This window comes from Haemaphysalis longicornis, unplaced genomic scaffold, assembly GCF_048455015.1.
Source record: "Haemaphysalis longicornis isolate Haplotype H1 unplaced genomic scaffold, Haemaphysalis longicornis Haplotype H1 scaffold_3, whole genome shotgun sequence".
Classification (NCBI taxonomy): domain Eukaryota; kingdom Metazoa; phylum Arthropoda; class Arachnida; order Ixodida; family Ixodidae; genus Haemaphysalis; species Haemaphysalis longicornis.
In genome coordinates this window covers 232,556,258-232,570,733 of record NW_027526335.1, presented here as the reverse complement: position 1 = coordinate 232,570,733, position 14,476 = coordinate 232,556,258, and the positions used below count along the sequence as shown (strand labels likewise).

The 14,476-nt window shown below is 50.0% G+C and overlaps 1 protein-coding gene across 1 annotated transcript; it reads right to left on the bottom strand.

Annotated features, from left to right (window-relative positions):
- Window positions 1-714: 714 nt before the first annotated feature.
- Window positions 715-11,458, bottom strand: LOC144175762 (uncharacterized). The gene is made up of 4 exons (XM_077704779.1): window positions 10,981-11,458; window positions 9,613-10,944; window positions 5,282-5,857; window positions 715-741 (listed from the first exon to the last, which is right to left on the bottom strand). The coding sequence occupies exons 1-4, from the start codon at window positions 11,131-11,133 to the stop codon at window positions 715-717; spliced, it is 2,088 nt and encodes a 695-aa protein (XP_077560905.1). The 5' UTR covers window positions 11,134-11,458.
- Between the last annotated feature and the right edge of the window lie 3,018 nt (window positions 11,459-14,476).

Genomic DNA, 14,476 nt, shown 5'->3' with positions numbered 1-14,476 from the left:
TGCACCGCTTGAAGGGAATGGGATGGGAGCGGAGAGAGAGGAAGGGGGTTCTGGGCAAGCAGAGGTGAGCAGGAGTGTTTCCCGGTCCTAGCCATCAAATTGAGTCCCATCTCTTCCGCTCCTTTACCTTAAATTCTGAAAGGACACGCGAACCCTGCGCCAGTGCATCACGCAACTCGGAGTCTGAGTCAGGCCCGTCAAGGGCGGCCACTGCCCACTGCGCCTTCTGAACAAAATGCCTCCACGCCGGCCGAGGGTGTTCAGCGCATTCTACAGCATCCATCCTTGCCCTCCAAAGCGAGTGGTCCCATGACGTGGATGCAATCTCGGAGGTGTGGGAGTTCCGTGTCTGCATCCAAAAACCTTAAGTTGGTCCAGGTGAGCTGCCATTGTGTGCCAAAGGAGCACAGCAGCTCGTCCCAGAAATACGATGCCGTATTGCACTCTAAGAATACATGCTCTCCCGTCTCCCGCCTCCCGCACAGCAGACAGTTGGCCCCTCCAGGGAGGAAGAAGCCCCGCTCTTCCTGCCTTGCCTTAGTTGCGAGTATCCCTGCGTGCAGACGGAAGAAGAAATCTTTCGAACTTGTTGGGACGGGGAGCTTCCGCACACGCCGTAGGACGTCACTTTTTAGGCGGCCTTTAGGAGTGGTACAAGGTGGGTGGGAGGGTCTGTTCCACCAAATCCCAGTAGAGCTTCCTCGGCTTCACTGCTCACAAATACTCCCAGGAGAAGAGTTCCTGCAAGAGGGCCAGTGCCACCTTCACTTCCCTGTAAAAGCCTGTTGCACGGGCGTCATGTGCGAGCTCTGCTGTTGTAACGAGCCAAGGGGCCAGGTGTAGGGCGCCTACAGTTTGGAGAACCACCTGGGGAAAGCCATCACTGCGATCTCGGAAGTACACAAATCTCTGTACAATCAGTTTAAGTTCCATGTTAACGAGCCCAAGACCCCCGGCTTCGGCACTCCAGAAAATGTTAGTGCGGCGCATGGGTTCATACGTGGATCTCCAGACGAAAACCGCGAACAACCGGTGTAGCTTGGCCACTGAGCCTGCATCAATAGTCGAGACACGGGCCGCGTACAAGATGGCCGGATATGCCACGGCATTGCAAACATGTGCCCTAGAAAAGAGGGCAATATGTCGCGCTCTCCAGGGGCTCCAAGTTCCTTAAACGACACCATTAATGAATGTTTACGTTGCGCTCGACCGTCTAATGTGTCATTCTATGATTAGTGGGCTGGTACGCACGCATAGCAGCGAAAAAAAACGTAACACAAAAATTTCGTGTGAGTACTCCTTTAAAGGATGCCACGAAGACATAATAAAACTTTGCTTAATTTGAAATGACTAGGCTTCGGTACCTTACACAGCTCCTTTTGTAGCAACCATAGACTTTTTCTTCACCGAAAAAAAAAACGCTAGAAATACTGAACAACTTTCAGATTTTGGGCTTCAAATACGGGCAGGAGTGACGCCATATGGGCCAGCACTAAAACGTAATTTTCAGAGTGTTAACTGCCTGCTAGCATTCAGGTGATGCGATTAAACGGAACTAGAGGCCCCACTACAATCGTCCAGTCATGTGTTTTATTAGCGATGGGTTTGTTCGGTGACCGCCAATCGCACAAACAAGACCCTGTGACGTCATAGACAAGACCCTGTGACGTCATAGAAAAGTTTCCGGAAAGTGGCCAGGGAGTCCCAATTGCTTCATGTGTTTTCTTTGATATTGCCACGAACCATGTTTTGGGTTTGTTTGTTTATGTTTTGTTTTTGCCGAACGGCTGCGCCGGGCTATGTTATCTGTTGTTAGAGATGAGGGGCCCTTGGGTTGTCTGACTCGTTCAGGCCCGCAGGTCCCGGCTCGCCATGGTGTCGGACTAAAGACTCGAGATGACTGCTTAGGAGGAAACTGTACAGGAGGTTTATTCTACATGATGGCAGTCGAGACAGGAGAACAAGAATAACACGAATACAGTCGTTTAAATAGAGTTCGTATTCCCCAGATCCCTGGCTAGGGAATTTAACTTCACACAGGTTGTCCAATCAGGTGGGCAGTGGACGACACTTGATGTACCGCCCACGACATGAGGCGTGGCTGATGCACACGGACCACTCGGTCGATGGAAAGGGTGAATATCCACGTCATGGATCGTGTCATGTGCCGGAGTTGCACCACTTTGCGCAAGTCTTCATTTTGGAGGCCCCGTGAGAACGGAATTTCAACTCGGCTCGCAGCACGTGAAGACGAGCGACTCCCTGCTCTCGCCGACGGTTGGAAACCGAAGAGCTTGGGCACTTGAAACTGCAGCTTCCTTTCGGTGGACCCTTCTTTCATACGTGTATGAAGAAAAGAAGTGGCCCGCAGAGTCGGGTGAACCGAGGATATAGAAGCCGCCACTTGAAACCGCCGCCGCCGCTGGCGCCAGGGTTTCTTGCCTCCTCGTGCCTCTGGGTGATTCATCCACGCACACCTTGCTTGCGAGGAATTCCTGTGTTGGCCGATCCTAACAGCTCCTCCGCGGCCCGAAAAATCTCGAATGGCCAGCGTTGACGACCGCTGGGCAGGAAGAGATGAGCCTGGAACTGGGTGTAGGGGCCGTCTTCCACCAAGGAACATACGATCTTGAACCATTAACAAAGGAAAGCACCAGTGGGCTATCCCATGCAACACTGCACCGCCCCACACGCAAGCGTTCAGAATTCGCCAAAGACCCACCAGGCTTCCTGCAGCGACAACGAAACACTTTACTACAGAAGCTATTTGATTTTGGCTGAATTTTGGTGCCGCCAAAGCAAGGGTATAGGTCCTGTAGAAAACGCCACTGGCCGACTGCCCTAAACTAGGTTAAAATAAAAAGAAACCCCGGAGGCGATCCAACTAAGTTACTTCAAAACAGTCGGCTCAAGCCATCAGCATTCGCATGCAGTTTTCCCTTCTTGTAGCGTACAGAGAAATTATACTCCTGGAGAGCTAGACTCCATCTGAGCAAGCGACCATTTTTGGGGGACATTTGCCTCAACCACGTGAGAGGGCAATGGTCGGTCTCAAAGATGAACTTTGCTCCATACAAGTAACACGACAACTTCTGCGCCGCCCATACTAAACAGGCGCACTCTTTTTCCCAAGCGCTGTACGTTTTCTCTCTCTACAGGTCAGCTTACGGCTGACGTACAGAATCGGGTGTTCTTCGCGGTCGTCGCCCACTTGGCTTAAGACAACACCCATTCCTCTATCACTGGCGTCACACTGGACTATAAACTCTTTAGAATAGTCAGGGGTTCGGAGCTGTGCCTTCAGACTCTTGAATGCGTTTTCTTTTTCGGCATCCCAGGGTACTTCAGTGGGTGCTCCCTTTCGTAACGCGTCAGTTAAGGGGCTTGCCAGCTGTGAATAGTTCGGGATATACCGCTGGTAATATCCGACCAGTCCCAGAAAGGATCGAATGTCCGTCTTAGTTCGAGGCTGGTGAAAGGCCACGATCGGAGCAATTTTTAGCTCTGATGGACTCCTAGTTCCCTGGCCGACAACATGGCCCAAGTAAGCCACGTGTGCGCAACCAAACCTACACTTTTCCGCCTTCATAGTTAGTCCGGCCTCTCGCAACCTAGAAAACACGCTCTTAAGGTGTTCTAGATGCTCTTCCCACGTTTCTGAAAATATAGCGACGTCGTCCAAATAAGGGAGAGCAAAGCCCTGCATATCCCTGAGTACGATGTCCATGAGTTTCGAGAAACTGAAGGGGGCATTCTTCAGCCCAAAACTAAGCATTAAGGGTCGAAAGGTGCCAACCGGCGAGATAAAAGCGGCATACCTGCTCGCACTTTCTGAGAGCGGTACTTGCCAATATCCGCGCACGAGATCGAGGGTGGAAATGCATTTTGCGCCGCTCACTCTTTCTAGTCTTTCTTCTATGTTGGGAATCGGGTATAGCTGGTCCCTGGTAATAGCATTCAGCTTTCGGTAGTCTACACAGGGACGAGGCTCTTTGCCTGGTGCCTCAACTAAAATCAGCGGTGAGGTGTAGTCACTCTCAGCTGGCTCTATTACCCCCAAGTTAAGCATGCGCTGTATTTCAGCTTCCATTATCTCCTTCTGCCGAGGAGATACCCTGTATGGTTTTGACCGTATCGGCTCGTCAGACGTGAGCTCTATTTCGTGCGTCAGGAGGTGTGTCTTTCCTGGACGGCTGCTGAATCGATCAGCGAATTCGCTTAACAGCCGCTTTAGAGCGTTAATCTGGCCCGAACTCAGAGATTCTGTATTTACAGAAAGAGCCAAGATTTCCTCCACGCTGACGCTATCTCCTGCGTTCTCCTTCCAATCCAAAATCTCTCTATCGAGCTCCTCGGGTTCGTTTAGCATTAGATTTACGATCCCGCTGCGTTCCATGTACGGCTTCATGAGATTGCAGTGATAAATTCTCACCTGCTTCCCTCTTCCTGGAATCTTTAGCGCGTAATTCGTCTCAAAAAGTTTCTGCATAACTTCTACAGGACCGTACCAGTGAACTTCCAGCTTATTTTTCCTCGATGGCCGAAGAATCATGACGCGATCGCCCACGCGGAAAGTTCGAAGGCGGGCGTTTTTGTCATAGTAGACTTTGGAAGCCTCCTGGGAAGCTTTCATATTGCGGTTTACTATCTCCCTCGTACTGTTAAGGCGGTCCAGTAGTTGAAGCACGTACTCTACCACTGTCTGGTTCTCTCCTGTGCCCTCCCACATTTCTCTCAGCATTCGAAGGGGGGAGCGCAGGGCTCTTCCGTACACAAGTTCCGCTGGGGTGAAACCCGTAGCTTCGTGGGGAACCGTACGCAAAGCAAATAATGTGGCCGGCAGACAGTCCTCCCAGTCCTCTTTGTGCTCATAGCACAGAGCACGTAGCACCCGCTTTAGAACCGAATGCCATTTCTCCACACTGTTAGACTGCGGATGATACACTGAGCTGTGTAGCAGCTTTACTCCGCACCTCTCTAGGAACGTGGTAGTCAAAGCGCTCGTAAAAACGGTTGCCTGATCCGTCTGGATTTCGGCCGGAAACCCTATACGCGCGAACACCGATAGAAGAGCGTCAACTATCTCTGAGGAGCTCAGTTCTTTCAACGGAATGGCTTCGGAAAATTTTGTGGCTGGACACAGCATAGTAAGCAGGTACTTGTAGCCTGACTTAGTCCTGGGCAAAGGGCCTACTGTGTCTATTACAAGCCGACGGAAAGGTTCCGAGATTAGTGGCACAATTTTCAGTGGAGCCTTCCATGTCTCCCCCGATTTGCCCACACGCTGGCACGCATCGCATGATTTCACATAGCGCTCCGCGTCTTTGAAACATCCTGGCCAATAATATTCCATTAGCAGCCGCTCTTTTGTTTTGTTTATCCCAAAATGTCCTGACCAGCCATTCCCGTGGCACAGACTCAAAATGTCCGCTCTGTACCTTTCAGGCACGACTAACTGATCGAGTGTTTTGCCATTTTTGTCCTGGTAGTGGCGATACAGTAAGCCTCCTTTCTCATGCACAGTTATATTGCGTCGAGCAATGCCTTCTTTGGCCGTAACGTGCAATCTCTCCAAAGTGGGGTCCTCTCTCTGTTCTTTTATTAGTGACTCCCGGTTAACCTTAAGAAGGCGATCAAAGTTGCGTGAAGCTGGAGATAACACTGCCCCTTCAGAGCTCTCTGCTTCATTTGCTGGCTCAGTGATCGTCCCTGTTCGGTCATAGCCTTGTGCATCTGTCTGCCTTTGACAACCCGTCACTTCTTCCTCCTCAAGTGTTTCCAATGGTAGGTTGGCACGTGCCTCTCTGGCTACCTTAGGTTCGGGAATCTGGCTTAACTGAGAGGCGAGCTGGCGAGTCTTATTGTTTATTGTTTATTGTTTATTGTTTATTGGGTGGTGCCCACCAACAGCACTAGGCCTTCTTGGGTGGTGCACACAAAAAGGACAGGGCGACACACAGATAAACAAACGGTAAAACATGGAGACTGGTTATGAAGTGCAGGGATCACAAAGTACATAGTACCACCGCACACGCGCGTGCTCGCAGGCACGCACACGCACTCACACACACGTAAGCACGCACGCATGCGCGCACGCACACACACACACACACACACACACACACACACACACACGCACACACACACACACACACACGCACGCACACACACACACACACACACACACACATGCACACACACACACACACACACACACACACACACACACACACACACACACACACACTCAATTTATACATTTAAGGAATTGAGATTACAGTCAGGTACATTAGCACGCGCTCAGACAGGGCTTGTGACAAGGTATACTACAAAGTACATTGGCATACACGCAAGTTCAGTACAATCCACCGTCGTAACTTACTGGGGAACGTGGATACTGGTAATAAGTACATATAAAGCAAAATTTATATGTATGCACGGCACATACGCTCGTGAGTGCAAACAAAACATACATACACGCATGCCCACGCGGGTGCATGTGAAGGTGAACAAGTGCAGGCAAATGCGCACGTGCATGCATGCACACACACCTGCGGACACACATACATAGGTGCACGGGAGTATGTGTACGGCAAACGGTGCAAGTGTAGAAAATGGGAAGGGAAGGGAAAACACGAACACGAGATAACTTCTATACCATACTGAATGGGCAACAGCGGCTTCAAATGCATGCATTTTTCAGGGCGCGTTTAAAAGAGTTAACATTGCCGGAAAAGACGTCCAAAGATGCACGAAAGTCATCATTGTACACACGTTGCACACGGCACACTGGAGACAGCATCTCTGAGGTGGTCACATCAAAGCAAAGGTGGGGGCGGAGAGCTCGAATTGGTGCCCTTAGCCGAACAGAGCTCACTAATTTCAGGCTGTCGAATCTGAAGTGGATACACTTGAACAAAAACACTAAATCGCGGTTTGTGCGTCTAGATTCCAGTTCTTCGAGCTTCAGCCGCTTGATGACATCCTTGTAAGCGTATTTCTCGTGTAGGGTGTAGCGGCGAGAGAAGATGCGCGTGAACCTTTTCTGAACCCTTTCCAAGCGCAAAGACGACGACGCACTCATGCAGTTCCAGACTGCCGATGCAAACTCCAGCTTTGGGAGTACAAGGGCTTTGTACAGAGCAAGGAAACACGAACCTCCTGAGAAGTCCCTTGTTGCACGAGAGATAGCGCCCAAAGTCCGAAGAGATGAGCGTGCGAGGTAGTTTACATGCGGTGTGAATCGTAGTTTCGAATCCATCAGAACGCCCAAATCACGTGTTTCGCTTACTCTTCTTATCGTCAGAGAGTCGAGGTGGTATGGGAAGGTTAAAGGAGAGGTTTTTCGAGTGTATGAAATTGTAACCGTCTTCAATGGATTCAAATCTAAGTAGTTAGTTTTGCACCAGAGGGAGATTGCTTGTACGTCGCGTTGAAGCTGGGCGCAGTCCGCCTGTGATCCCACTGCGCGATAGAGTTTCATGTCGTCTGCAAACTGCAATAGAGATGAATGCTTTATAATTAACTGCACATCATTCACAAATAAGTTAAACAATAAAGGACCGAGAATAGAGCCCTGGGGAACCCCGGACGGTACAGTGAAGCTGCGAGACTTAGCACCAGCGTACTGAACAAAGTTTGTTCTCTGTTTGAGGTAGGTTGCAAACCACTCGCAGAAAGCAGGAGCCAAGCCATAAGAATACAGTTTGCGAAGGAGCAAATCATGGTTTACGCGGTCGAAGGCCTTGCTGCAGTCGAAGTAGATGGCATCCATTTGTTGACGTGAAAGTATGTACTTGCTGGCGTCACTCAGAAAGCAGGCAAGGTTTGATTCGACGGACCGGGCAGGTATAAAACCGTGCTGATTACTATGAATGAGGGGCCGGATTTTGGACAAGAGATAACGGTGTACTACTTTTTCGAAAACTTTTGAGAAAGAACAAAGGAGAGATATTGGTCGGTAGTTCCCAGGCACCGACGCATTTCCGGACTTATGGAGAGGAAAAACAACGCCGGGTTTCCAATTTGTCGGAAAGTGCCGCTCTTCAAGCGAGAGACAAAAAATGTGGCAGAGCAACGGCGCGAAAATGGCAGAGCAGCCTTTTACAATGAAGCATGGGATGTTATCATGGCCTGAGGATTTCTTCGAAGGTAGGCTGCGGATAGCAGCCGTGACATCCTCAACGGTTATGTTGGGCGTGTGTATGACATCACCTATCTGCGCGAGCCGAAGCGGGAAGCCGCTGTCGCGTGACGAGGAGTACGCGGACGAGAAGTGTTTTGTGAATATTTCAACAATGCTGGCTGGGTCGGAAACGATGGTGTCGCCATCCTGCAGAGTAATCCTCTCAGGGGCCTTTCTTGTGCGCGTGCTAAAGATCCGCCAGACGTCGCTCGGGGATCGGGTAAGCGAAGATTCTGTGAAGTCCGAAAAATGTTTTTTGTCGCGAGCGAGCAGCACTTTCACAAGTGAGCGCTGTTCTTTGAAGTTAGTGTCGGCGGACGTGTCGTTTTTAGCTTTCCTTAGTTTGTGGAATCGACGCTTACTGCGCAGCGCGCTGCGGAGTTCTTTGCTGAACCAGAAAGGGAATTGATGAGGGCGCTTAGACTTTTTTGGTATGTGCTCGTCCATTGCTTTTTGGACAATTTTTGCGAGCAGCTGCACCGCTGCGTCTGCATTATGCGATGTGTAGACTGGCTCCCAATTCGTCTCCTGGAGCGTTATGTAGAGGGCATTGTAATCGCCACGGGGAAAATCAAAGAATGGGGTCTCCATGCGCCGCTCATAGGCAACCGGTAGTAAAGCCGTGACAGTGAATGGTTCATGCCACGGGTCGACCGGAACAAGGGCTTCTCGAGCGTGTTTAAGGTCTAGGGAGGTCAAGTTGGAGAAGACGATGTCAAGGACATTTCCTGCGGGGTTAGGAGGAAGTGCAGCATATGCCAATCCAGCGAATGAGAAAAAGTTAAACAAGTGAGCGGCTTTGGTAGAATTGCCAACATTTTCCCCGGGATTCCACCACTGGCCGGGCACGTTGAAATCACCGAATAAAAGAATGTTGTACTTTCCAGGGTCTATACTTTCTGAGAGGTGCTGAAAAACGGACGCGAATGCGGGGAAGTCTAGAGTTGGATGCATATAATACACGCCAATGAGCAGGTTTTTCCCGCGGTTTGTCTTTGTTTCGACCCAAACGCATTCATTTCCCAATTCGAGATCAGCTCGGCGAAACGCAACCATGGACTTTCGCAGGGCGATTAAAGCTCCTCCACCGTACTTTTGACCGGTGTGTTCGTAGTCTCTGTCATGGCGAAAGACAGCGTACTCGTCCGGGAAGTAATCTGTAGAAGCAATTTGGTCTGAGAGCCACGTCTCAGTAATGCAGTATACGTCGTGATCGAAAAGAACCACATTATCAAAGAACTGTTGCGCTTTTGTCGGTAGGCCTCGTGTGTTTTGGTAGTAAAAAGAAATACTCATGGGGCGTTTACTTCGGAGGGCTTCAGCGCACGGTCTTCCCGCAGGGTGCCATCAAATTGTCGGAATAAGCACCCGCTCGGCCACACTGACGACTTATTCACAAGATCAAAACACGCATCGCTTACCGCAACCTTGTCAGACCTTGTCAGAGCTTGCACCACTCCCTCTCCGAGTTTCTGGCCTCCCTCGTTAAGCAATCGATCCGATCGATTTGAGAAGAGGTAAGGGTATTGAAGTGGCAGGGCCTTCGAGACTGCGGCTTCAGTGATCAGCTCCCCAAACGGCCCGCAAATCCTCACCCGAGCCATTGGCAGGCATACACTGTGTTCCTCCACCGCCTGTTTTATCCATGCGACTTCCCCCGTGAAATCGTCTGCTGCAACGTAGGACGGATGGACAACGTCCATCGTTGCGGCGCTATCCCGAAGCACGTTGCAAGGTTTTCCATTGACTTGCAGTTTGTGCATGTATGGCCTAAGGAGCTCTAGATTTTCGTCGCTATCATCGACGCACTTGAACACTACCCTAGGTTTGGTGCATTTGGCTGCAAAGTGTCCGACACCATTGCAGTTGTAGCAGCGAAGTGGCCTACTAGCCTCAAACTCTTTTTTTCCTGCTTTGTCTGCACCCTCTCTCTTAGAATGATCTTCCCGCTTTTCCGGCACTCTTTCTGGCGCCTCCGCCTGCACGGAACTTTTCGAAGAAAGGTTCTTTTTGCTGGGAACATGACTCCGCGTCACGTTTCTAGCGTGTGATGCACTCTCATCTGTGCTCAACCTTCTGCGAGTAGCGTACTCTTCCGCTAGCTCTGCGGCTCTTTCAACTGTGCCGACATTTTCCCTGTCTTGAACCCACAGCTTCACCGCTTGGGGGATGCTTCGATAAAATTGCTCAAGGCAAATGCATTCGACAACTCCATCACGGCTTTCATAGGCCCCTGCTCCCTTAAGCCACTCCAAAAGGTTAGTCTTAAGGCCATACGCGAAATCCGGATAGCCCTCGCTGTCGCCTTTGCTTGAGCTTCTAAAACGTTGGCGGAAAGCTTCAGCTGAAAGCCTGTATCTCTTCAGCAGGCTGGCTTTGACTTTCTCGTAATCCGCCGCATCCTCCGTACTAAGTCTCGCTATCACTTCAGCTACTTCACATGGCAAGAGTGTCAGAAGCCGTTGTGTCCAAGTACCGCGAGCAAAGTTCTCCCGTTCACAAGTTCTCTCAAAATTTCCTAGGTACAATCCTATGTCCCGTCCAGTTTCATATGGATGCATGTACTTATCCATCCGATACGATACTGCCTCGCATGTTCTTTCAGGAGTCTCGGCTCTCGCGCTACCACCATCTTTTCGTCTTTCCTTTTCAAGCTCCAGTCGCTTTAGCTCTCTTTCCGCTTTTTCAGCTTCCCACTTTTGCCGTTCCTTCTCTTTCTCCCACTCTCGTTCAGATTCTTCCTGAAGTCGTTTCTGTTTCTGTTCATGTTCCGCTTTCTCTTTAGCTTCTAGAACCAAGTTCCATGCATGTACAAGCTCGTCGTTATTCTCGACGCTTTTAGGAATGATCTTGCACAGCTCTTTTTTCGTTATTTTGCTTGGCACTTCTACTGACAGTTCCTCGCATAACAAGAGCAAGTCCGACTTTGGCAATTTCATTAGGTCCATGACCCCGCTTTCTCTGCTTTGCTTTGGCTCTGCTTCCAAGCAATGTCGTGAGATTAACCCTTCTCAATTGACAAGCGCTTGATTCCCAGTGCAAGATTATTCTCTCAAAATCTGAAGCCTGGCGAATCCCATAGCAAAAGCCAAACGCTCACCCGCAGAGACAGCACGATGAGGCACGGTCCATCCCAGCTGCTGCCAACCAGTGTTAGAGATGAGGGGCCCTTGGGTTGTCTGACTCGTTCAGGCCCGCAGGTCCCGGCTCGCCATGGTGTCGGACTAAAGACTCGAGATGACTGCTTAGGAGGAAACTGTACAGGAGGTTTATTCTACATCATGACAGTCGAGACAGGAGAACAAGAATAACACGAATACAGTCGTTTAAATAGAGTTCGTATTCCCCAGATCCCTGGCTAGGGAATTTAACTTCACACAGGTTGTCCAATCAGGTGGGCAGTGGACGACACTTGATGACCGCCCACGACATGAGGCGTGGCTGATGCACACGGACCACTCGGTCGATGGAAAGGGTGAATATCCACGTCATGGATCGTGTCATGTGCCGGAGTTGCACCACTTTGCGCAAGTCTTCATTTTGGAGGCCCCGTGAGAACGGAATTTCAACTCGGCTCGCAGCACGTGAAGACGAGCGACTCCCTGCTCTCGCCGACGGTTGGAAACCGAAGAGCTTGGGCACTTGAAACTGCAGCTTCCTTTCGGTGGACCCTTCTTTCATACGTGTATGAAGAAAAGAAGTGACCCGCAGAGTCGGGTGAACCGAGGATATAGAAGCCGCCACTTGAAACCGCCGCCGCCGCTGGCGCCAGGGTTTCTTGCCTCCTCGTGCCTCTGGGTGATTCATCCACGCACACCTTGCTTGCGAGGAATTCCTGTGTTGGCCGATCCTAACACTGTGTTATCCGTCGGCCAAGTGAAGTGCATGTTCCATTCTGTATGCCGCACGTGTTATCTCCTTTGATAGAGAGAGTGTCGCGAACTAACCAGCCTAGAATAATCTTCCAGTGTTCTCGATGCAATTCGACTGTTCGAGAAGCCCTCGCGCCGAGAGATAAATGACCGCAGAGCAGACGCCGCAGTATTCGACTCGCCGACGCTCGCCTGGGCACGTCACTTTGTTGACTGCTGCTTCACTGCCTGTGTATTGTTTGAGCTGTTAGGGGAGCACAAGTTCGGTCCAATAAACGTGTTTTCCTTAAAGACAACTGCGTCGTCTTTGGCTTCGTGACAATATCTCTATTATTTGTTCGAAGTTTGCGATTATATTGGTATCATTGCTACCAGGACAAAGCAGTCTTAATGAACGAAACGTTTGTCTTTATGACCTCTTTGAGGAGTGGCATCTCAGCCATCGTCACGCAGGCAACCTTGGTAATTAACCGCTCGCGGTTGGCGAGCGAGGCGCAACTCACCAGGAATTTATACCCCCCCCCCCCCGAAAGGATTTTGACGCCCCCCCCCCCCTTCTGCAGAAAAAAAAGGACTCTACAATCCCGAGCACCCTGCCCAGGGATTTATACAAGCACCCCCAGCATCCCCTCAACACCCCCCCGGGAGCTAGTAGATTGGGAGGACCGCAGCCGGCGGTCGAACTTTGCTGCATATGGCATCACTAGAACCGCCGATGAACAGGAAAAGTCGCTGAAGACAAAGGTTTTTAAAAAGAAATGCGGCGTTGAGTGGAAATTCATCGCTGGAATCCACAGTCTTGGCCAGGAAGGACGGAGGCCCTTTATTGCTTACTCCCGAGATTTTGGAGAAAATCACATGAACTGAAGAGAAGCAATACTTTGTCGAGAATGATTACCGCCGAATCACTTTTCACAAACGAAGGCTTCTCTGGAAAAGCGCGAAACGGGAACGCGATAGTAAAAAACGCGTCTAACTGGTTTACGATAAGCGAAAATTGCTGATGAATTGTACATATGCTGATGAATTGTACATATGCAAACCAATCAAAAGCTTCGTTTAGCCTGGTTATAAGTCTTGATTTCACTTGGTTAATCTTTGATTTAGTTGTAATTATTATGCTTGTGATTAGCCATAGGTAGACATGCATCGTTAGCCACGCGTGAATAGACACGCCATTATCAGTCGTTGTACTAGCACATGCACAAACGCGCCTTCGATCGGCATTTCTTTTTTTCGCCGGCCTGCGAAAAAGCAGACGCTTTCGTCACGGGCGCCGTTGGACACCGTCGAGGCTACTAAAGTCTGTACTTCGGCGAAAAAGCTGATGAAGGGACTTTAGTTGAGCCCCGGCAAGAAGAAAACACTTGTAGGGAAGCAGACGTTTCAGGAAGGGAGCGACGTAAAGGCTGCCGGGAAATTCCTGTTCCCGCCATGTTTCGGCATTTGCTCAGGCGGCAGCGCGTGCGTTCCAACGGCAGTTTCGGAACACCTGCTCTTCGAGGGATCAGCGTGCTCTGCGGCGGAGCTTGTCGACCACTCCCGATTTGCCATGGGAATTCAGCATGTCTTTTATTATGATAAATTATTAGCCGCGTATCTGCTACTTTCGTTGAAAATGTCGCCGAAAGACGATAGTCGTCTGGCGCCCCTACCAAGAAGCCTCCCTTCTCTTTCCTGCTCACCTCTCCCAGAGTAGACACACTAGAGGCTTGCTCAAGCCAATTTAAATTTCCCGCGTTCCACCGCTCCAGGCCGGGTGCTTCGATGGCAGCACTGCGGTACGGCGGAGACGCGCGTGAATCGAGGCACCCTACTACAACGTTTTTGGAACCACGGTGCCTTGCTCCACGCGCGTTCCAAGCGGAACGTAAAACCTGTATCTAGTGGAACCTTTCGCTACTGTTGCCGTTTGATTTGTTACAATTCCGCCTGGCGACAGCATCCGAAAGAGTGAATATTTTTCTTCTGTAGATGTAGTACGTATTGCATTTGCTATCGTAAAAATCAAACATCTATGATTTTTTAAATAAGGGAACACTGCAAGTTTGACTCGGGTATTGATTTTTATCTCATATTTGCGTAATCTTTTGTTCTTGTTCAACAATGTTGAAAAATATAAACATTGCCACCAGTCTTGAACATCTGGATTTGGCGTGGATATATCCTATTTTACTTTTGCCGGGCGACAGACAGACAAACCAAACTTTTCGTGTTGAAGTTTTCTAAGAAAGAATAATCGTCTTTAAAAGTTAGAGCCGAAGCGTCACGTGCGCGCATGCAAGGAAACGTGCGTCGCATGGGCTCAGATCCCTATTGCGGTGTAAATTTCACGACCAACCTGTTAATGGCTCCGTCAGAGTCCTTCAATGCTTCTCTGGTCATGAAATCCCCGGCCAAGTTTCGTACGGGGACAAAG